This window comes from Macrotis lagotis, chromosome 8 (assembly GCF_037893015.1).
Source record: "Macrotis lagotis isolate mMagLag1 chromosome 8, bilby.v1.9.chrom.fasta, whole genome shotgun sequence".
Lineage (NCBI taxonomy): Eukaryota > Metazoa > Chordata > Mammalia > Peramelemorphia > Peramelidae > Macrotis > Macrotis lagotis.
Genome location: NC_133665.1, coordinates 69,372,392 through 69,393,690, shown reverse-complemented (window position 1 = coordinate 69,393,690; position 21,299 = coordinate 69,372,392). Strand labels below are relative to the sequence as shown.

The 21,299-nt window shown below is 35.2% G+C and overlaps 1 protein-coding gene across 1 annotated transcript in view; it reads left to right on the top strand.

Annotated features, from left to right (window-relative positions):
• The window catches only part of ERMP1 (endoplasmic reticulum metallopeptidase 1), a 64,722-nt gene that overhangs the window by 10,288 nt on the left and 33,135 nt on the right, over positions 1-21,299 (top strand). Inside the window, exons 3-6 of the mRNA XM_074197479.1 lie at positions 164-291; positions 1,579-1,684; positions 15,454-15,600; positions 20,286-20,378. Coding sequence (XP_074053580.1) covers positions 164-291; positions 1,579-1,684; positions 15,454-15,600; positions 20,286-20,378 — 474 coding nt within the window. The remainder of the gene's footprint in view (positions 1-163; positions 292-1,578; positions 1,685-15,453; positions 15,601-20,285; positions 20,379-21,299) is intronic.

The window sequence follows — 21,299 nt, the reverse complement described above, 5'->3', positions numbered from 1 at the left end:
AAAATGTGTTTTAAATGTGATGTAGCCAGGAGTATAAACAGTAAAAGAATTCACTAGTTAAACTTCATTTGTAGACATGTTAGGATCAGGTTCTGAAGGCTTTGTAAAAACAGCACTTTAAAAACACATTTCATGTTGCAGATCTATCATTTCTTTTCCAAAGGTGCCAGTGATGATGCAGTTAGCTGTTCAGTGATGCTCGAAATCTTACGAGTTTTGTCATCATCATCAGAAGCCTTACAGCATGCTGTTATATTCCTCTTTAATGGAGCTGAAGAAAATGTCTTGCAAGTAGATATCAACTGTTTTGAATACTAGGCTTAATTAAATGTCTGTTATTTGAGAGAGGAAAAAGTTGTATTGTGTGCAAATGGTAGATGGAATGTTTATACCTTTTTTTCTGACAGCACTATTAATGAATGACTAGGTAAATGAAATAGCATTTGACAAGTGGTTACTATGCCAGGTCTTGTGCTAAAATGTGAATATGAGCACAAAAGAGAAGTTTTTGCCCTCGAGTAGGTAGACATGTGTAGGGGAACTGATGGTAAAAGGTTTAAAAATAAAATGTTTGCTTCTTTTAACAAAAGGAATTCATGAAAATAGAAACTTTTAAAGCAGTAAGGATGAGGGTTACTCATGAAGATTTCATTTAAAAAACAAATCACTGCAATATTTCTTTAAATGGTTATTTTAAAATAGAATATTTTCTCAGCTCCAGTTTCCCTCTCTGTCACAGAGGGGTGGTTGGATTAAATAACTAGGGTTCTGTTCTACTCTTAGGATTTTATGATTGATTTTTAAAAACTTCTTACATCTTAATTTTCACTATTAAATGTGGTGAAAGTTCATGACAAAATAGTTACTCTAATGAAGAATTGCTTACTCTTTTTGTCATTTTCACTAGTAATAGTTATTCTGGTAGCCGATTTTTCTATTTTTTAGGTAAACAGATCTGGTTGTGGACAATTTGTGATAGTATTGCCCTCCAAAAATTGATGATACTTCTTAACTGTGTACCTTTCTATTTCTTCTTTCTTTCTGTACTTTATTTTGATATCTATTTATTTTTATCTCCCATTGTTCTTTCTCCTTAAGATAGGAGTGGGAAACTGGGAGAGGTATCTCCCTAGCTTTATTGGGGTACTGAGGCCTAAAATGAATTGTGCTGATAAACTTTCATTCAGTTTATCTTTCCCAGAGTTTAAGGGTCAGAATCACATATCCTTACAGTAATTAATATGAGGCAGACAAGCAGAATAGTATTCTCATTTCATAGATGAGAAAATTGAGGCTCTCAATTTAACATGACATGTTAATTTTCTCACTGTCTGATAAATGATAGAACCTGGATTAGAGCCTTGAACTAAAGACTCAAATTTACTCTTTTTTTTTCTACTGCAGCACACTGAATCCCAGCTATATTTGTTTATTTCTTAGTAATTACTTTTGAGAAAATGTATTCTATATTTTCTTTTCTTTATTAGGAAAGGGAAAATTCTTTCCATATAGTGAATAAAATGTGATGGTATCTTAGAACACAACTTAATTAATTTTTTTTCTATATTTTACATTAAGGCCAGTCATGGCTTCATTACTCAGCATCCCTGGGCTAACTTGATTCGTGCATTTATTAACCTGGAAGCAGCAGGTGTTGGAGGAAAAGAGCTTGTTTTCCAGACAGGTATGTGATTAGGCATTTTGCATTTTCATTGTAAATTTATTTTTTCTTTTGAACTTAAATCTTCTTACTGAAATGAATGCTTTTCTTTAGAGTTTGAAAATTATGTGGAGGATAATTACTGAAAGTATATAACTGCTGTAAATAGATTAAGAAACTCATGTGTATAAGATTTAAATTATAAAAAATGTTATGAATTTTAAAAATTGGGTACCTAGATATGTATAGTTTAATTTATTTGGCTTGGTATATTTTTAAGAAGTGTATAAAACCAATAACATTGGCTTGAAATACATTATTTCATATTTCTATTCAATTTACATTATAAAACTATGTAAGTATTACATGATGGATGCCAACATACTTAGTGCAGTTCCAGCTTACAAATTTGCAGACATTGCAGTCTTTTCATAGTTTGTCCTTTATTACCAATTTCCATAATGGCTTATGACTAGAGATTTAATATTTCTGGAAATTTTGACAAAGGAAAGAATGACTTGGGGTAACTTAGGTGAACTGAGAATTATTTGATTTTGTTTTTTGTTTTTGTTTTTTTGTTTTTGTTTTTTGTTTTTTTTTTAGATTTTGACAAGGCAAATGGGGTTAAGTGGCTTGCCCAAGGCCACACAGCTAGGTAATTATTTTAGTGTCTGAGACCGGATTTGAACCCAGGTACTCCTGACTCCAGGGCTGGTGCTTTATCCACTGCGCCACTTAGCTGCCCTGATTATTTGATTTTGCAAAAACTTGGAAATGTGTACTTTAAAAAGCACCATTGATTAAAATCACATTTTAATACTTCAGTGGGGCCGCTATCTCACTGAAGTTAGGTACTCTAGTGATAGTGATCTATGCCATCTCACTTTGTCAGTGTCTTCCCTAATTCTTCTATAATGAGGATTCTGAGATCCTTCTATTGCTTGTTTGAATATTATGTGGATACCAGTGAAGTAGATTGAGGATAAAACTGTTATCTCTTGTTTTTGCTGTTTGACCATTCTACTTCATTTTCCTAATTGTGGTGGATAATCTTTTGAATATGTTATTGTAACCATTCTTCTAATACTTAATATTTTTGTATTTTGCTCTATTGTTTCTTTTTCCGGGTTACCTTTTCTGGGTTTGAATAGAAGGACCATATTTTATGAGTTTGGGAAGATACCATCCTTTCTGTTTTTTGTAATTTATTTAACATTTGAATCAATTATTATTTGAATGTTTGATAGAATTAATTGTCTCTCTGAGCCTGGAATTTTTTCCTTTGGGATTTGATTAATATATTTTTTCAATTTTTTTCCTGGAAATTGGAAATTGGCAGTCTTTTTGACTCATAAATCTCATTGATGACAACTTTTATGTCACTGTTTGTGTACAAGAGATTTTTCTTTGACTTAGTTTTGCTCATCCTTTATCTCTCCATTGGAAACCTGCAGTTTTAATTCTTTAGAGAAGAATGGCAGCTCTATCACACATTTTTTTTGTTTTTGTTTTTGTTTTTTAGGTTTTTTCAAGGCAGTGGGGTTGTGACTTGCCCAAGGCCACATATCTAGGTAATTAGTAAGTGTCTGAGGTCGGATTTGAACTCAGGTCCTCCTGACTCCAGGGCTGGTGCTTTATCCACTGTGCCAACTAGCTGCCCCATCACACATTATTTTGGCAGATAGATGACATAGTGGAAGATAACACTGTGCTTTGTCTTTCCATAAATCTTCACTGATTCAATACCTGTATACTCTCCACTATACTACCTAGTTGCAAAAATGCCATGTGAATTCACTTAGGTGATTACCGTGAATTCACTATCTTAGGCAGTGCCTCAATTTCCTCACTATAAAATAGTCTAATAAGAGCAGTTAGCTCTGGGTTGTTGTAAGGATCAAATGACATAATATTTCTAAAATGCTTAGTAGAGTACTTATACTTAACTCCTTTCTTCCCCCTCTGGACTCTAGATAATATCTGTAAAATGAAGGGTTTCAATTTGATGACTTAAGAGAAGAACCTTTCTAGCTCGAAATAAGCACAGTGGGACTTTTTGTTTGATTCACTCATTTGTGTGACTGTAAGTAAGTAGTATCCCCTGGATCGTCATTTGCAATACCTTTTTAAAAAAAAATTTATAAAGGGGGCGGCTAGGTGGCGTAGTAGATAAAACACCAGCCCTGGAGTCAGGAGGACCTTGGGTTCAAATCTGGTCTCAGACACTTAATAATTACCTAGCTGTGTGGCCTTGGGCAAGCCACTTAACCCTGTTTGCCTTGCAGAAAAAAACCTGAAAAAAAATTTATGGGGTGGCTAGGTGGCACAGTGGTTAGGGCACCAGCCCTGGAGTCAGGAGTACCTGAATTCAAATCTGGCCTCAGGCATTTAATAATTACCCAGCTGTGTGGCCTGGGGTAAGCCACTTAACCCCATTTGCCTGCAAAAACCTAAAAAAAATTTTTTTTAATTAAGGCTTATTTTGTTGTATGTACATGCATACAATTTGAAATTCAGAATGGTTGGACAAAGGACCAACAGTCACTCTTCTTATCTTGCCTTCAGCTAGGTTCTTGAGTACTAATTTTGCACTTTTGTTTTCATCCTTGCCAATTTTTGGTGTGAGATGAGGTGAAAATTCACTGAGTTATTTTAATTAGCATTTTTTTTATTGAGAGATTTAGAGTGGTTTCATGTAGTCATTTATAGTTTGTGATTCTTTTGAAAATTGTTCATTACTGTTCTTTGATCATTTATTGGGGATTGGCTTTTGTTACATATTTGTGTCCATTTTCTGTATGTTTTGAGTATCAGGCTTTTATCAGTGATATTTGTAAAAACTATTTTTTCACATAACACTTTCTTTCCTAATTCTGTCATTTATTATTTCTGCAAAAATATTATTCCTGCAAAATAACTTTAATTTTATAGCATTAAAGTGGTTTGCTTTTATCTTTTGTAACCCATATTGTTTGTGTGGTTAAGATTTCTTTCCTTGAGGGGGCAGAGCAAAGATGGCAACATGAAGGCAGGAATTCCCAGAAACTCATTCCCCCCAAAACCTGAAAAGCCGACAAATTATGACTCTAGTCAAAATTTAGAGGGGCACAGAAAGACTGAGTGACACAATTTCCCAATTCAAGATAACTTAGAAGTTCCATGGGAAAGGTCTGTTTCACCGGGACCCGGGGGTTGGAAAAACCAACTGCGAGCACAGCTGCAGTTGCGCCAAGTGCCTAGATCCCTGGGGTGCATGGGTCCATGGCAGAGGGGCGGTTTCCAGACCTCCTGGCTGGTATCACCAAGAACAGCTTGAAGAAGTGATGAGAGAACTCTTCCTCACAGTCCTGTGGTGACAACCTGCAGCAAGAATCAGCAGAGCCACCCAGAACATCCAGAGCTCTCAGCCCACAGATGGTAAGGGGTTTGGGGGTACTCATTTTCTTGCCCACACTCAAATCCAGGTTGCAGTTTGGGCTCAGAGCCTTTCATAAGACCTTAGAGGAATTAAGATCCCCATGGGTTGTCCCCAGAAGCCTTGAAAGTGCTGCAAAATTAGTCATAGGCTGAGGAAATGAGCAAACAAAAGAAAAAGAAGAATCTGACCATAGAAAATTTCTTTGATCCTATGGAAGATTCAGAAGATGACAGAATTGAAGCTTTTGTACTCAAACCTCCAAGAGAAATAACAAATGGGCTCAGGCTATGGATGAGCTCAAAAAAGACTTTGAAAAGCAATTAAGGGAGGTAGAGGAAAAATTGGAAGGAGAAATGAGAGCCATGCAGATAAATCATGAAAACCAAATTAGTAGCTTGGTGAAAAAAAATACAGAAAAATAATGAAGAAAATAATATGTTAAGAACCAGTTTAGGCCAAATGGAAAAAGCAACACAAAAGGCAAATGAGGAGAAGAATGCCTTAAAATGCAGAATTGGCCAGCTGGAAAAGGAGATTAAAAAACTCTCTCTAGAAAATAACTCCTTCAAATGTAGAATGGAACTAAAGGAAGCTGCTGACTTTGCGAGAAATCAGGAGGAAATAAAACTATTCCAAGAAAACTAAAAATTAGAATAAAATGTGAAATATCTCATTGGAAAAACAACTGACCTTGAAAACAGATTCAGGAGAGATAATTTTAAAATTATTGGTCTACCTGAAGATCATGATAGACTTCATTTTTCAAGAAATAATATAGCAAAATTACCCTGAGATCCTAGAAGCAGATGGTAAAATAGAAATTGAGGGAATTCATTGATCACTTCCTGAAAGAGATCCCAAAAGAAAAACTTCCAGGAATATTATAGCCAAATTCCAAAACTCCCAAGTTAAATTACTGAGGCTCTATAGTCAGGATTACACAGGATCTGGCAGCATCTACATTAAGGGGTTATAAGACTTGGAATATGATATTCCAGAAGTCAAAAGATCTTGGTTTACAACTGAGACAACTACCCTGCAAAACTGAACATCCTCTTTCAGGGGAAAAGATGGATTTTCAGTGAAACAGGGGACTTTCAAACTTTCCTATTGAAACAACCAGAGCTGAACAGAAAGTTTGATCTCCAAGTACAGGACTCTGGTGAACCATAGAGGAGTTGGATGAGAAGGACTAGCTATGAGGACCTTAGTGATATTGAACTGTTTGTATTCCTGCATGGGAAGAAGATACTGATATGAACTTTATCATGTATAAGAGCAGTTAGAAGGAGCATATCTAGACAAGGCACAGGAAGGAGCTGAATATAATGTAATAATACAGTAAAAGATGGAGACAGTGGGTGATAAAGGAAAGTGCTGGGAGGAAGAGAAAGGAGAGAAAGAAGGGGCTAAGATATTTCACATAAGTCAAGAAAAAAACTTTTTCAATGGAGTAGAATGGGGGGAGGTGAGGGAATGAGTGAGCCTTCATTCTCATCAGAATGGCTCAGAGCTATAGAATGGGGTATAGAAATATATCTTACTTATTAGGGTACAGAAATCTGTCTTAACTCTAGAGAAAAATGAAAGGAAAAGGATGGAATAAGGGGAATGGGGGGAGGGAAGGAATGAATAGGTGATGGAGGAGAGGGAAGATTGTGGGAGAGGGCCCTCAGATACAATACACTTCTGAACAGGGACAGAGTGAAAGGAAAGAGAGAATAGAATAAATGAGAGTGGGAAGGAATAGAGTGGAGGGAAATACATCTAGTAATAGCAACTGTAGGAAAAATATTGAAGCAACTTCTTTGATGGACAAGAAGGCAACTCATCCCAGAGACAGAGCCATTGGAATCTTAACACAGACTGAAGTACAATTTTTTTCTCTCTCACTGTTATTGAGGTTTCTCATCTTTTTTTGGGGGGGGGGTGAGGGGTATTTATGTTTACTCTCAAAACAAGATTATTGTAATAATATAAAATAAATAAAATAAAAGATTAATGAAGAAAAATTTAAAAATAATTTTAAAATTTTAAAAAAGATTTCTTTCCTCCTACCCACAATTATGAAAGAGACTTGATCTTCTGGTCTTCTGATTTTTTTTATAATGTGACTTTTTTTTTTTTAGGTTTTTGCTAGGCAATGGGGTTAAGTGGCTTGCCCAAGGCCACACAGCTAGGTAATTATTAAGTGTCTGAGACCGGATTTGAACCCAGGTACTCCTGACTCCAGGGTCGGTGCTTTATCCACTGTGCCACCTAGCTGCCCCTATAATGTGACTTTTAATTTAGGTTGTATCTTCAGTTTGAGCTGAATGTAGTATGAAGTATAAGCCAATGGTCCAAACCTAATTTCTATCCAACTACTTTCTAGTTTATCTAACAACTGCTTTCCCCAATAATTTATATTCTTTGAATTTTTAAACTTTGACATTTGTCTATCAAATCTATCCCACCATTCTACTCCTTGTATTTTTTTAGCCATTATCAAATAATTTTGATGATTACTGCTTCCTAACACAATTTGAGATCTAGTAACACTGCTTTCCTATCAGCTTGTTATTTTGTCTTTTTATTTTTTTTAGGTTTTTGCAAGGCAAATGGGGTTAAGTAGTTTGCCCCAGGTCACACAGCTAGATAATTATTAAGTGTCTGAGACCGGATTTGAACTCAGGTACTCCTGACTCCAGGGTGTGCTTATCCACTGCACCACCTAGTCACCTCCTATTTGTCTTTATACCTTTGGTCTTAAAGAGCAACTTTTGGGGTGGCTAGGTGATGCAGTGGATAGAGTATTGGCCCTGGAATCAGGAGGACCTGAGTTCAATTCCGGCTTCAGACATTTAATAATTACCTAGCTGTGTGGCCTTGGGCAAGCCACTTAACCCTATTGCCTTGCAAAAACCTTAAAAAAAAGATTGAAAAAAAAAGAGCAGCTTTCATCTTCAATGAAAGAAGTAAATGGAGAGTGAGGAGTGGGCATGGATAAGTCCTTTGTGTCTCTCCTTTTAGCTGCTATTGAAAATCTCTGTATTTGTAGCAATTATTCCATGTCTCCTGTTATATTCTTCATTGCATTATTCTTTCATAAAGAAAAGTTCATGTGGAAAATTCTTGCTCACATCTCCATTTTTAACAATCCTCTATTCATTTAATTCTTGAAACTGCAATTTTGGAGAGAATTAATTAGTCTTTTGCAGGGAGACTACCATATTAATCCTAAGCATAAGATGCACCCTTTTTTGAAAAATTTGGGGTCTAAAAACTGGGAGTGTCTTAGAGAGTGGTTATAGATTTCTTTTTACTTTCATTTCCTGCTTGGGTGCACTTGTTTTTGTGCTCATTGTTATAGATTTTTTACTTGCATTTCCTGCCTTTTCTCACTTGTTCTTTGCGCTCATTGTTTTGCATTTGTTCCTGGTATAAAAGGTTATTTTGCTATGTTCTACTCAGAATTGATTTAGAAAAGATTTTCATACAGTATTGAATTCAAGTTAAAAGTGAACCAGGTTGCAAAAAGTGAATGGAACTCAGTGCTGCTGAATGTCAATTTGGTCCTTCTCCACCTGAGAAAACAATCCGAGACTGGCTACAGGAAGAAGAAACCCTACTGAAAATGCCACAACAGAAGGGCATGAGAGGCGAGTCAGCCAAATGGCCTCAGAGATGGAATTGAAGGGATGCATTAAAGAGCAAAGGGCCATTGGAACTCCTGTGTCCACAAAGATGGTTCAGTAGGAGGCAAGAACTGCTGATGAAAAAGAAGTGACTGATTTCAAAGGACACAATTGGTGCTTCAGGTTCATGAAATGGAATGGTACATGCGCCAGACTCACCCAAAAGATGCCTGAAAGCTAGGGATAGGAGATCCTTGAATTTCAGATTGTTGATAAGAGGGAAGTGAAAACTGTAATTATGAAGACAAGTGGACTTGAAAAGAGCCGTTTTGCAGTTGTTCTAGCTTGTGCCAAAAGAACCAAAATGCCTCCTATGCTGATTTTCAAATGGAAAACAATGCCAAAAAATCAAGGAGTGATTTCCACATTCATGACAAGGGTTAGATGGATTAGGATGGAATGAAGATCTGGCTTCAGAAAGTTTGGAGCAGGAGACCAGCATGGCTCTTATGCTAACCTGCCCTGTTGGTGCTTGATCAGTTCAGGGCACACATCACAGCAAATAGAAGGAAGATTACTGCAGAGCAAAAGACAAAACTTGGCTATCATGCCTGGAGGCTTGACATCCCAGCTCCAACCACTTGATGTCAGCATTAACAAACCCTTGAAATGAATATTTGATGAATGGAACCAATGGATGAAGTCATTTGACACCAGCAGGAAGAGTGAAGAAAGCAACTATAGGAGAAGTTTGTACCTGGATGAAAAGATCCTAGGATGAAATCAAGGTTGAGATCATTGTCAAGTCATTTAAGAAGTGTGGCATTTCAAATACTATGGATGGAACTGAGGATGAAGCAATATATGAAGACTGATTTGTCATCAAACACAGATGAGGACAAGCTAATGGATGGGCTTTTTGACAGTGATGAGTTGCAATTTTTTGATGAATAAAACCTGAGTTCAATTTTTTTTTCAAATTTTGGGCCCCCAAATTAAAGTGCATCTTATACATGGGGAAATATCGTACAGTGCTGGACACATTTCATTTTCATTTCTGATAATGTTTGTCTCTAGAGACATAATTCTGTACTTAAAGAAGTGAAGTTAATAGATGCTTAATAGCATCTGGTAGTCTTATAGATCATAATGTCCCCAGATAGCTTGATTTAAAAAATCTTGCTCTATAATTTTAATCTTGGAGCTCTTAGGATCTCCTTAAAATTTGATCTTTGTCATTTTTTATTTAGTCCTATTTGTAAATCTTTTTTCTAAAAAGATTATATAGTTTTTTATTCTATGAAGATGTTAGAGCATTAGAATCTTAAATTTAAACTGTAATCTTAAAAGTTTAACATTAAAACATAGCATTTTGACTCTTAAAATCTGATAAAAATCTTGTATCTGGTTTTTTAAAGCTATTTTGTATATGATGCCTCGTGAGGTCTTATACAAAGTAAAGTTCTGTAGGCATTCCTAATTAAAATAATGATTGTGGATGGACCTGCCAAATAATTTTTCATAGACTTTTGAAACAGTAGCCAGATTAGAGAGGATCATACACAGGTGTTTTAAATACACTTTAAATAATAAACTTTTCAAATTATCTATGGTAATTCCCACAATTTGTCATTGAGTACTTTTATTAACACACTGTATAGTCTAGTAGCCAGAGAAACCAAACAAGCCTTAAAAACATTTGATTTTATTCTTTAAAAACCATTAGTATTAGAAAATCTCTAATTTAGATTTTTAATAAAATAGAAATGGTGTGATAGTCTTTTATTGTACTGACTTAAATAAGCATTTGTCAGGTTAAAGTTCTTATAGAATTTGGTGACCAAAGTACAAGCCTTCTGACTATATAAAAACAAGAACTTTTCCCAGGTGTTGTTGCCCTATATAGTGTGTTTGCTGAAATAGAAAGTGGAAAGCTAGTTCCTTAGGTGCCTCCTTTTGTTCAGATGGCTGCTATCAGTTACCTTTTTTCAGTGGTTAAAAAGTAGTGCTGCTTCTCAGAGAAATATATCTGTAACTTAGTATTGAGGAAGATATCACCAACATTTCAGTTCTTTCAACCTGCCACATAGCTTCCAATAATAAGGTTTTTTGATCACATTACCCTCTCTTAACTTCTTTAAAAGTATTATTGATGATGTTGAAAAAAAAGACACATTATTAGAGAAGGTAAGAAGTGGAAAACCAAGAAGTAAAAGCAATTATATTAGGTGATGAGTAGAATGGGAAGGGAAGCACTATGAAATAGAAATATTCCTATGGTTGAAATAACTTATCAGTAGGATACCTCCATTAGCATTCACAGGGAATTGATTTTTAGAGGTGCTCTTAAATGTAAAAATATCCATGTATTGTTTTCTACACAAAACATTTAAAGACTGTTCTAATCTCTCCAAATATTTTCCTTTTTTTTAAGTAGTCTTTTAGTTTTACTTGGGGGAAAGTGTTAACACTATTCTTGCCTTTCACAAGGAGCTGTGCCTTGACTTCTTCCTGTGATGGGTGTACTAGGGAATTCTGAAAAGTTGTTTTAGGGCAGATAGTTTAAAACGTCTCATGATGAATCAGAGATCATTATATATTAGAGATAAGTAGAACCTTAGCAGTGATCTATTCCAGCCCTCTTGTCTTACTGATATCTTGATACCTAAAACAATAGTGATATACTGATATCTAAAAACAATAGTCATGTATTCAAGATTGCATGACTGGATGTAGGTTTCCCCTGACAAGTATTTGAATATATGTTATACCCAGAGGGTTTTAGTCAATAGGTTTTGTATGAGAATTAATGTCTATTTGGGCTAGAAAGATTCCTTGGCTGTCAATACATTATAGTATTGCTGTAAATATATAACAGCATTACTCAAAAAAAAGTTGTGATGCTTATACATTATTTTTATCTTGCGTCTTAATTTTGGGAGTCCAAAGAATTTTGTTTTTTAAATCTTTTTCTACTGGAGCTTTCCTCAAATGTTGTATTTGTGTGGAGGTGATTTGGGGTTGTCAAAAGACTATATAAGTGGTATATCATTTCTCACAGTGAAAGCTGGAATATAAGTCTGATTGCAAGCTGTCTATGGTTTAAGATCCATCCTGGCTGATTTCAGAAAATCTTATCACCAGGTAGGCTTTGGGAAACAGTCTAATATTGAATAAAAGGATTTGTAATCTGCATTGAGGAAAGGAGGAATATTTTTCATATTATTAAAGTTAAGATTATTAAAATTAAATATTATTTTTCTCATGTTATCCTATATTTTAAAAGCAAAAATAATTAAGTATTATTTGAAATACAGAAAAGAGTCAGAAATAAGTGAATTAATAATTGATTAGATGATCAAAATTATTTGTAAGACAAGTATCAAGTTCCAAAGCATAGAGAAGAGGAAGAAGGGGGGAGTTTTTCCTTTCCCTTGACCACTTATTCCCTTTTGGCTCCTTCCCTCAAGGCTGCACTGGTGAAAACAGCATCACAGAGTAAAAACCCAAATAAGCCTGAGTTCAGCTCCTGCCCTCTTTGCTTCTTCACTGTGGCTTATTTTCAGCGAGATATTAGCATAGGTTGTAAATCTTGAGATTAAATTTCCTGATCTGTAAAATCAGGAGAGTTTTGATTAGATGACAGCTCTACATCTACAATCCTCTTACCCTATCCAAGTTATGGTTTACCTCTCTGAACTTGTTTATGTCCATGCTGTGGGGTGGGGAAGGACTATGGCGCTGTGGGTAGAGAGCTGGTCTCAAAACAGACCTTCCTATTTCCAGACCTAGACAACTGCCTAAGAGCTGAATGGCTTGAAAAATATGCATTGGGAGAGTTTCTTTCTTTCCTCTCCTTCCTTCTTTCTTCTTTCTTTCTTTCCTTCCTTCCTTCCTTCCTTCCTTTCTTCCTTTCTTCCTTTCTTTCTTTCTTTCTTTCTTTCTTTCTTTCTTTCTTTCTTTCTTTCTTTCTTTCTTTCTTTCTAAGGCAGTGGGGTTAAGTGACCTGCCCAAGGTTATTTAGCTAGGTAATTATTAAGTGTCTGAGGCTAGATTTGAACTCAGGTCCTTCTGACTCTAGGACTGGTGCTCTATCCATTGCACCACCTAGCTGCCCTGATCTTTTTTTTTTTTTTGATGAGAGTTTCTTGTACATGGGAATCACAGCTTGTCCCCATCCTTATTCTACCTCATGGGATGGGGAGGAGAGTGGATTGTATTTAATCTTTGAAATTTCTATAAATGGGAGCTGCAGTTGGCCTTCCTGAACTTTAGTTTCCTCATCTGTAAAATGGAGATAATGCCTTCAACATTTTACATTAAATGAGATATCTTGAGTTAAACCTGTATAAATTATAAATGTCAGTTATTCCTATTCCTTTTCATGCAAAGAAATGCTGAACTCTAGTCTGAGATGTATGCAATTGTAGGCTTTTTTTTTCTCTATTACTTAAAAAATAATTAGGTGTATGTTGGAACATATACAGAGGGCATTCTGCTATGCCATTGGAAAAATTGCTTGGTAATACAATGGAGAACAGAGCAATGCATATGTCTGGTGCTTTTTTATTAGACTGTTTTTATATCTTTGTAAAGCTAAAAAGGAGAGGAGTGTCAGCATTTTGCTACTTTGTTTATCTGTTCTTTCCTTTCCCCAGTTCAGGATTTTATTTACCTCTTTTTCTCGTATAGTGAATCTTACATGGTGCATTTGTTTTCCTTTAAATTAGCCTGGAAATGATACTATAAAATTAGGAACTTGACTTTTTAAGTTTCTTGACTCAGTATTAGTTTAAATTTAACTGTCAAGAATGATTGTTTAACTTACTTTTAATACTCTATATTTCAAATAATTTGCAAAGCACCATAACAGATAAGAGAGACTATTAACATTTGTGTCATCTTATACTTAATAAGTTGTATTTTATAAATTTTTTTGAAATTGTAATTTGGAACACATTTTAAAAATATTGTTATGAATGCTGATTACAGAGCTAGTGTGGTGATGCATTCCTGAAATCTTTGCTATCAAGAAGGCAAGGCTGGTGGATCACTTGAGCTTGAGAAATATGATTTTAGTGAGCTAAGCCAATTGGGGTTTACACTTAGTTTGGCATTAATATGAAGAATCCCTCTGGAACCAGGGACCACCAGATTTCAAAGTAGTAACTTTTCCTAAAAGAGTCAGAAATGTAATAGGTTGAAACTCCCCTGGGGCAAGCTAGGTGGTGCAGTGGATAGAGCACTGGCCCTGAAGTTAGGAGGACCTGAGTTCAAATTTGGCCTCAGACACTTAATAATCGCTTAGCTGTATGACCTTGGACAAGTCACTTAACCCCATTGCATTAAAATAAAAATTTTAAAAAGTACTCGTAAATCAGATTATGAACTCTGGCTTATGTGAAGCCTCTGAATTTTTAGCCTGGGTTAGAATAGAGAGAGAGAGACAGTCTTTTTTTTTTAATGATGGTTAGAATTCCAAGTATAAGGCATAAAAATCTGTTAAGCCTTCTTGAGGAAGAAGCATAATACTTATGGTATTGCGTCACTTATACCTGTCATTTATTTAGCATTGTTTTTCTAGGAAAATGCACTTAGAAATGCTGCTTAGCATGTTGGAAATTACTTTCCCCTTTCTATACCTTTCTCTTCCCCCCTATCATCTTAGTGGTGGTTTATTGAGAGTAACCTAAGGGGGAAGAAGTAGGTGAGCCTGGACATCTCAGCTTGATATTCTACTTTTGTATAAGAGAAAGTGTCTCTGTAGATGATTTTTTTTCATTTTGATTTGGACATAAAAAGATAGCTGTCCCCCATGGGGATCTGGGATGTTGGGACTCCTTGGCACTCCATTTTTATGTATATGTCATTCACAAGTTGTATTTGTCCACTGGGGATTACCTGTAGTAATTCTGTACCAAACCAGCACTCTAGTTCTAATGTTATCTTACCAAAGCCAAGTATTAGCCATGGAGATTGGTGTTTAAAAGAAGCTCCATAAGCATTACACAACTGAATAATATACTTCTTTTTTTATACTTCTTTTTTTAATTAATTTTTATTAAAGATATTATTTGAGTTTTGCAATCCCTCCCATCTTACTTCCCTACCCCCACCCCCCACCCCCCCACGGAAAGCAATCTGTCAGTCTTTACTTTGTTTCCATGTTGTACCTTGATCCAAATTGGGTGTGATGAGAGAGAAATCATATCCTTAGAGAAGAGACAAGAATTCTAAGAGGTAACAAGATCAGACAATAAGATATCTGTTTTTTTCTAAATTAAAGGGAATAGTCCTTGAACTTTGTTCAAACTCCACAGCTCCTTATCTGGATACAGATGGCACTCTCCTTTGCAGACAGCCCAAAATTGCTCCCAATTGTTGCACTGATGGAATGAGCAAGTCCCTCAAGGTTGATCATCACTCCCATGTTGCTGTTAGGGTGTACAGTGTTTTTCTGGTTCTGCTCATCTCATTCAGCATCAGTTCATGCAAATCCCCCCAGGCTTCCCTGAAATCCTGTCCCTCCTGGTTTCTAATAGAACAATAGTATTCCATAACATACATATACCACAGTTTGCTAAGCCATTCCCCAATTGAAGGAATAATATACTTCTTTAAGTTGGCTCTACTAAGCTCATTTTTTCTTTTCTTGATCAAGTTTTTTGTTCTTTATCAAGTTCAGTAGTCATATGTCTTGTTTTGTGGAAGATATGCTGACTGGATCTTGTTAATTTTATTCAATGTTTCTCTTGAAGGTCCTGAAAATCCTTGGTTGGTTCAAGCATATGTTTTAGCAGCAAAGCACCCTTTTGCTTCAGTGGTAGCTCAGGAGGTTTTTCAAAGTGGAATTATTCCTTCAGATACAGACTTTCGTATCTACAGGGATTTTGGCAGCATTCCAGGTATGTTATCAACAGTTTGGTATGAATATTTTGTTGTAGGAATAAAAAAATTCAGTATTTCTTCGTAAACTCTTTTTTTAATGTTAATTTATTTTATTTTTTAAATTACCTGCAAAGATAGTTTTCAAACCTTTGGGTTTCACATTTTTCTACCTCCTTTTCTTCCATCTTTCCTCCCCATGACAGCGAGTAACCTGGTAGAGGTTATACATGTACAGTCATATTTGGCATATTTCCATATTAGTCATTTTGTGAAAGAGGAATCAGAACTAAAGGGGGGGAAAATCCCATGAGAAAAAAAAAGAAAAAGCCCCAAGTCACGTTTTAAAAAGTGGAAGATAGTATGATTTGTTCTGCCTAGTTTTTTCTCTGGATGTGGATGGCATTTTCCATCCTAAGTCTTTTAGAATTATCCTTGATCACTGAATTGTTGAGTGGAGCTGCTTCCATTTTAGTTGATCATTTCACAATGTTTCTATTAATGTGTACAATGTTCTCCTGGTTTTTCTCATTTCACTCAGCATTAGTTTATTTTTTTCTTTTATTAAAGATTTTATTTGAGTTTTACAATTTTCCCCCAATCTTATCCCCCCCCATGGAAAGCAATCTGTCAGTCTTTAATTTGTTTCCATGTTGTACATTGATCCAAATTGAGTGTGATGAGAGAGAAATCATATCCTTAAAGAAGAAACAAAAAGTATAAGAGATAACAAGATCAGACAATAAGATGTCTGTTTTTTTTTTCTAAATTAAAGGGAATAGTCCTTGAACTTTGTTCAGACTCCCACGGCTCTTTCTCTTGGTACATTTGGTATTCTCCATCGCAGACAGCCCAAAATTGTTCCTGATTGTTGCACTGATGAAAAGATCAAGTGATCAAGTCCATCAAGGTTGATCATCACCCCCCATGTTGCTGTTAGTGTTTTTCTGGTTCTGCTCATCTCACTCAGCATCAGTTCATGCAAATCCCTCCAGGCTTCCCTGAATTCCCGTCCCTCTTGGTTTCTAATAGAAGAATAGTGTTCCATGACACATACACCATTTCAGCATTAGTTTATGCAGATCTTTCCAGACTTTTCCAAAGTCTGCCTGCTTGTGACTTTTTTTAATAGAATAATGGTACTCAATAACATTCATATATATCACAATTTGTGCAAACATTTCCTAGTTGATGAGCATCCCTTCATTTTCCAATTCTTTGCCAAAAAAGAACTGCTATAAATATTTTTGTTCATGTGAATCTTTCCCCCGTTTTGTGAGCTCTTTGGTATGCAGACCTAGTAGTGGTATATTGCTGGATCAAAGGATATGCACAATATTATAGTCCTTTGGAAATAGTTGCAAATTACTCTCCAGCAAGGTTGGATCAGCTCACAACTCCACCAACAATACGTCAGTGTCCTAGTTTTCCCACATACCCTCCAACCTTTATAATTTTTCTTTTTTTGTCATCTTAGCCAATCTGCTAGGTATGAGGTAGTACCTCATAGTTGTTTTAATTGTATTTCTCTAATCAATAATGATTTGGAGCATTTGCTCATATGACTATAGATAGCTTTAATTTCTTCATCTGAAAACTTCCTGTTCATATCCTTTGACCATGTATCAATTGGAGAATAACTTATATTCTTAAAAATTTAACTCAATTCTCTATGTATTTTAGAAATTAGTCCTTTATCTGAAACACTAATTGTGAAAATTGTTTCCCAACTTTGTTTCCTTGTAATCTTGTTTCCATTGGTTTTATTTGTGCACGACTTTTTAAATTTACTATCAAAATTATCCATTTTGTATTTTATAATGTTCTCTGTTTCTTATTTGATCATAAACTCTTTCTCTCCAGAGAGAAACTGTTCCTTGTTCTTCTCTACTTATGGTTTCATCTTTTATGTCTAAATCCTGTACCCATTTCTATCTTATCTTGGTAAAGAGTGTGAGATGCACATCTTAATCTAGTTTCTGCCATGCTGTAAAGTTTTCCTTCTCATAGCCTCTTAATAATTTATGTTTTTTGATGTGTGGCAATCATCTGCATGAAAATATGCAAGCTTTTTATAATAGGATTTAAGATTTGCAAAGTGCTTTATAAATATTACTTCATTTTATCCTTATTAGGTGCTATTGTTGTCTTCATTTTGTAACTGAGGAAATAACATCAGAATTTGAACTTAGGTCTTGAAACCTGTGATAGTAAATTTTTTTGTTAGATTTCTATGATTTAAGACTGTGAGAGTTGCCACATTGAATCTAATCACAGTTAAGATTAGGCATTCAACCCTTAGTGTTTATTTCTTGTTCTATAAGGGCCTCAAAACTCCAAGTAACATTGGTACCCATCATTGAACTTCGTATCTCACCTTATCCTAGTGTTTATCTCTTTATGTCTTGGGAGGGCAAAATAATCTTAGCTTAAATAGAAGGCGCTAATTTATTTTTAGTTTTCAGCTTTAATTAAAACTGCAGTATTTTCTTCCATTTTTAGTCTCTAAGAAACAGTTTGGAAGGATTTTGAGTTTCCCTCAAACAGTTTGAGATCATCTGGCCTTTAAAATTTGCATATTTTGCATATATTAAATGATAATGGTTTGTCTAACTATACCTTGGTGAAAAATAATTTCCTCAAAGCTATTTGTAAAATCAGTTATTTTAAGTGAATTGTATTCTTCCATTAACATTTATTCTTTTTTAGAGGATGGTTTAAGGATAAAAAAAGTTGTTCCCAGTGAAAATGTATTGCTTACTTTCTTGTCATTTTAGATCTATAACAAAATACTGGGAAGTTAGGCAGTCTTCATAGATTACTGTCAAGAAATGAGATTGGGATCATGAGGTCATAGGATTCAAAGTCAGAAGAAGATAATAAAGAGAAATGAATAGATCTTTGCAAGTGAAGCTATTTGCCCAAGGATGCCCAGATAGCCCCTTGAGGCAGCTAGAGGCCCAGTGAGAGTAGTTCTGGGCTGGAATCCGCAAGGTCTGAACTCCAGGCCCAGCTCGTACAGTAGTCATTTCACATTCTTTTTTTTTTTTTATTTCCTTCATTTGCAAAAAAGAGCCCCGGCCTCTCAGAGGAGAAAAAGAGCAAAATGCTTGTGAAGCACTTGGTGCAGAACATGGCCCACAGTCAGCACTTTATAAATGTTGTTGTTTGTTGATGGATCCCAGATGCAGAACCTGGGTCCTCTGGCCTTTCTCCTGTCCTGGGCTGTGACTTGTTAGAGAGCTCCTTCTGGGTTTGGGTGAAGAGGGAGGGTGGATGGATGGGTACTCCAGACCCAGGGGGTGGCTACTTGTGTAAAATCATAGAAATGGGCATGTTTAGACTTTGTTCTGCTACTCCTGAGAGGTTCTGGACCCTCAGCATATGAACTGAAGTCCTTGCCTCTCTCTTGTGGTTAGAGCCCAGACTCTTCAGATTCCCTTCATGTGCTAAAATAGGATAGGGAGGCCAATCACTCCTGATGAACTGAATTGTTGAGATTCCATTAATCATTATGAAATACTCTTTGGTCATCATTAGCTATTCAAGCATTGTGGCCCACGGTGTGTGTGGGGCACTGTGCTGAGTGTGAGGGATGCATGGTCAAAAATGACTGCTGGGCGGGAGGGTGTTACAATATGTGAACAATGAGAGGTACCAAATTTATGAAGCACTTTAAGTTTTGTAGAATGCTTTACAAACAACAACTGTTATCTGATTTGATCCTCACATCAATCCTAGGAGACAACTTCTATTATTATCTCCATTTTACATTTGAGGAAACTGAAGCAAGTAGATTATATATGAATTGCCCAGGGTTACATGGCTAGTAAATAAATATGATAAATATTTATGATAAATGGTCCAATACTATTCACTGCATCTAACACACTTAAATATAGGAAAAATTAAGTAATTTTTAAACATGAGGAAACTGGGAGGAGATGGCCCTTGAGCTGAGTTTTAAAGTAAAATAAAACTTCTTAGAAGCTGAGATAGAAAGGGAGTGAATTTCAGGACAGACAATCTAAACAAAGTTCTAGAGATGGGAGCTGGAGTATCATGTTAGGAACAACAAGACAGCCAGTAGTTAAAATAGTCAGAGGGAGAACCGAGATAGATGATGTTGAAAAGAAACCACCATTTTCAAGCATTGCTTTATAATTGGCATGTTCATTTAGAGACTTATTTTAATTTTGGAAATAATCATCAGCTTGTTGTTAGAAGAAGGACAATTTTATGATGTAATAATTAAAATAATTTAAACTGAGGTGAAGGCTTTATCCTTTCAATAGTTTTGCAATTCAAATGAGGAAAAGTAAATCAGTCTCAAAATATGTGAAAAAATTTTTTTAATTTTATCTTTTGCTTAAATTACTTTAGATAATTTCCATTTACTTTAAATGACAAATCTATTGTCATGATATGGATGATAGATAGTTATGCAAATATCTTTGAAATTTTGTTTGTTTATTTCCTCTGTGCTAAATTAGTAGCCCCCTTATACAAATTGTTTGAAACTTGATTTTTGATTCTGGGCAGGTAGTAATTGAGAAGGTACAATTTTGGGGGACCAAAAAGGGCATATGCGAAATGAACAAATGTGAGACTGTTCTTTAGAAGTTTAATTTTTATTCATTTAATAAAATTAATATAAACCTATGAATTGCTTTGTTTATTTTATGTTTTCCTTTTCATTTTTTAGGAATAGACTTGGCTTTTATTGAGAATGGCTACATTTATCATACCAGGTATGATACACCAGACAGAATTCTCACCGATTCTATTCAAAGAGCAGGTTGGTATTAGATTTTCACAAGAAGTATTTCTAGATATAATTATTTCCTACTCATCTACCTTTTAACATCAGAGTAATTTTTCTGGAGTCAGCTATTTAAGTACTTCTTGAACTCTAGTGTATCTAATCATATGCTTATAAGGTCATTGTTAATGCTAATCTCTATTCAAAAAACTTTATCTTTTAGGTTCTGGATTAGTAGTGCCCAATATATTTTTAAGGAACTATAATTTCTAAGACTTAGAACTTTTCTAACTTTTTTAGCTTTTAGTTAAAATTATCATACTAAAAATATTTATTTTTTATGTTAGCAGTAATGTCTTGTGCATAAATTATCAGGGTATACCATGTTTAGGGACTGATTAAGCAAGAATCATGCCAGGTAAAACAAATAGAACAGTATTTTGAAGTATGCATTTTTTTTTACATGGGGGAATTTTCTCTACTCACTAATTAGACATGTTTCACTTTTGTAAGTTGATTTTTAGCCTTTTGGAATGCAGAATCTTTTGGAAAGAACTTTATTAGTGCTTTAGGCTAGCCTAGAAAAGCCTAACCTCATAATGTAGCTAAAGATAATACAAGTGATAGTACTTCAACTGCATAATCATGATTGAGAAATTTTTTTTAGTTTTTTTTTTTGCAAGGCAAATGAGGTTAAGTGACTTGCCCAAAGCCACACAACCAGGTAATTAATTATTAAGTGTCTAAGGCCAGATTTGAACTCAGGTACTCCTGACTCCAGGGTGGTGCTCTTTATACTGCGCCACCTAGCCTCCCCGAAACTTTTTTTTTTAAATAAAAATACTGAGTTGTTGGTGATAAGTATAAGAATACCCTTTTCACACAGGAGCCACAGATACTTTTATGATTTTGGCAGTGGAGTCTTCTGATAGGGTTTGTAGGAACTTCTCTTGAAAT